This window comes from Phytophthora parasitica (genome assembly GCF_000247585.1).
Source record: "Phytophthora parasitica INRA-310 unplaced genomic scaffold supercont2.28, whole genome shotgun sequence".
Classification (NCBI taxonomy): domain Eukaryota; phylum Oomycota; class Peronosporomycetes; order Peronosporales; family Peronosporaceae; genus Phytophthora; species Phytophthora nicotianae.
This window is the reverse complement of record NW_008649014.1, coordinates 51,030-53,518: the sequence shown is the minus strand read 5'-3', so window position 1 is coordinate 53,518 and position 2,489 is coordinate 51,030. Positions and strand designations below refer to the sequence as shown.

Below are 2,489 nucleotides of genomic sequence, written 5' to 3'. Positions count from 1 at the left end.
GTGCACCAATCCGCGCTGTCGTCTGACTCTAGGTTTTCAAGCAGGCGATCAATCCTGCGTCGTTTCTTAGCCGATTGTGACAGTAGATCCTTAGATCCAGTATGCAGTTCCTTTCCTAGCTGCCCCAGCTCTTCCGCTGTCTTTCCGGTGCGAAATATCCCGGCAACAGGCACGTCAAGCAAACTCTGTCAATATATCATATTTACATTTGATTTTAGTGTGATACTTTGCAATATGTATGCACTGTGATACTGTACCTTGTTAACTTCGCCACTGACAGTGGATGACAATCTGCCAGACGCAGGCTGGCTCTGCACTTGCAGTGCTTGTGCTTCTTCAGCATTAGTTGTTGCCTCATACTGTGAAGTACTGTTTGATGGGGCGGAACTTCTAGCCGAAGACTCGACAGACGGGGCAGCATCGTCCAACACTATTACGCCACAATTCCCTTCGATCCGACGATATACGTGTTTGACTTGAGCAACGTCGGCCGGGCGCGCCAGATCTCCCGACGGGTTGCGCGTATTCTTGAGTGCGTAGAACTTGCGTTTGACGGACTCCGCATCGCGTACAGGGAAGCCATCGGATAGTTTAGTGTTGTACTGTAGATCTACCGCATTCCACTGGTTCGAGCCTAACGGCAGGACCAGCCTTTTCCTCATGCCGTTGTAGCGGATGGAATTGTGTTATTTGCCTTTTTGTAGAGTCTTGAAGCGGCTCATGCTATCCAGTCCTGTATGGTTGGTTTTGCGGCACTGTGCCCCGGGCACTAACTGTGTTTACCTCGTCGCAATTGGGAGAGACGCAAAATCCGTCTCGGCAAATTGCGATTGATTTTGTGTCACCTAACCCTTGAATTTGCTACTGGTTTTGCGAGCTGAACTTTTGGATTTTGCCCCATTTTCTGAAGGCCTCCATTGTGAAATTGATCCAATCAACAATATCCCTCAATCAAACAATCACAACACACTTTTCCTCAGCTCTGTGTTAGAATAGCTCAATGTAATATAGTCGAAGCTCGATTTCTACTTAATAGCATATATTACCGCACAGGGATATATTCTGAGCATGAATAGAGCACGTGATGTATCCCAACATTCGCTGTGGCATCTCATACTGATCTGCCCGTTTGCTTGTTCTCTCAACTACGAAAGTTGTCGACGGACTTGGGTGCATATTCAGGATGGAGCGTGGACGCTGCTGGGGCGCGACTAAAGATGAGGCTTTAGTTCAACATATCTGCATATCTCGCTGTCCCCTATTGATGGCACGGAGCAGAAGGCTGCTACGTTTTGGAAGAGCATTCTGGATGCCTTCCACGGCATGGTTAAGCCGATTAGCGCGGACGACTACCGGTCTATTCAGGCAGTTCGCAATCACTGATCGGGACGTCGGAAAGTTTGTGGGGTGCTACAGCGCTGTTAAGTCTCGAGACCAGTCTGGAAAGAATGCCGACGACCATCTAGACGACACTCGCGCGCTGTTTGCTGCACAAGAAGGCTTTTCATTTGCCTTCGAATCTTGTTGGCAGATCCTACGCAAGTCGCAGAAGTTCATGGACGGAAATTCTTGCACTTTGGATGCATCAAACCGTGGAAATGGTGCGACTACAGAGAAAGAAGGCGAAACTTGCTTTGGCTGCTGATACGGAAGAATCAAGTATCATAAAACAACTCGTCCACGACGACGAAAAGCGCAATGATGTATTTTTGGTAGAAATGAAACAAAAAAATGATATCAATAAAGAGCAGATGACCATCGACTTCGAAGGCATTATGTTTTTCATTTATGCGTAAAAAACGAATTGCTGCGATCCTCGCAGGATCCAACCTACCAGTATTAGCAATACCTGCAGTGATGAGTGCTATCCTGGTGAAGATAGTGTTGGTTTCGGCGGTGCCGGAGTTAGTGTACTAGACGAAGAGGGCAGATGTGCGAGCCAACACGGATCTGAAGCACGCGTTGCCAAAGAGCGACAAGATGAAGGTGGTAGGTGAGCAGACCTCGAACGCCTCCAGTAAATACGTCCTCTTTAACAAATATTGTACTTATTGAAATGAAGATCCTAGTCATCCAAATACAAAAAAATACATTGATTTTGTTTTTACTTCACAACTAAGAGTATCAATGCATAGTATTCCAGCTCCAGCAATGACGGCAAAGTAGTTCGCGGAGTGTTTTACTCCCATTTCCATCTTGCAGATTCTTAAGTCGATTGCACATTTTCATAATCGAACCCGTTCAAAGCGCTTCAATTTCTCTGGTAGATACATTTCGGATCTGTTCATGCACTTCGCTCTGTTCTACAACACTAGCAGTACCATAAGGAGCGAGTAGATAATCTGGAATACCGTTACCACGAAGCTCAATGATCATGTTGTGCAATATGATGCTGCAGTAAATTGCGTACCTCATTCGCTTTTGGTATCACAATCGTGAAGGAATCACAAGTACTCCAAAGCGCGCTTTTAGAATGCCGAATGCGCATT

General features: G+C 46.3%; 1 protein-coding gene across 1 annotated transcript in view; it reads right to left on the bottom strand.

The window, feature by feature from the left end:
• The window catches only part of PPTG_23001 (hypothetical protein), a gene marked incomplete at both ends in the record, with an annotated part of 2,776 nt that extends 2,114 nt beyond the window's left edge, over positions 1–662 (bottom strand). The window contains one exon of the mRNA XM_008907841.1: positions 245–662. Within this exon, the coding sequence (XP_008906089.1) occupies positions 245–662 (418 nt within the window). The remainder of the gene's footprint in view (positions 1–244) is intronic.
• Positions 663–2,489: the final 1,827 nt, after the last annotated feature.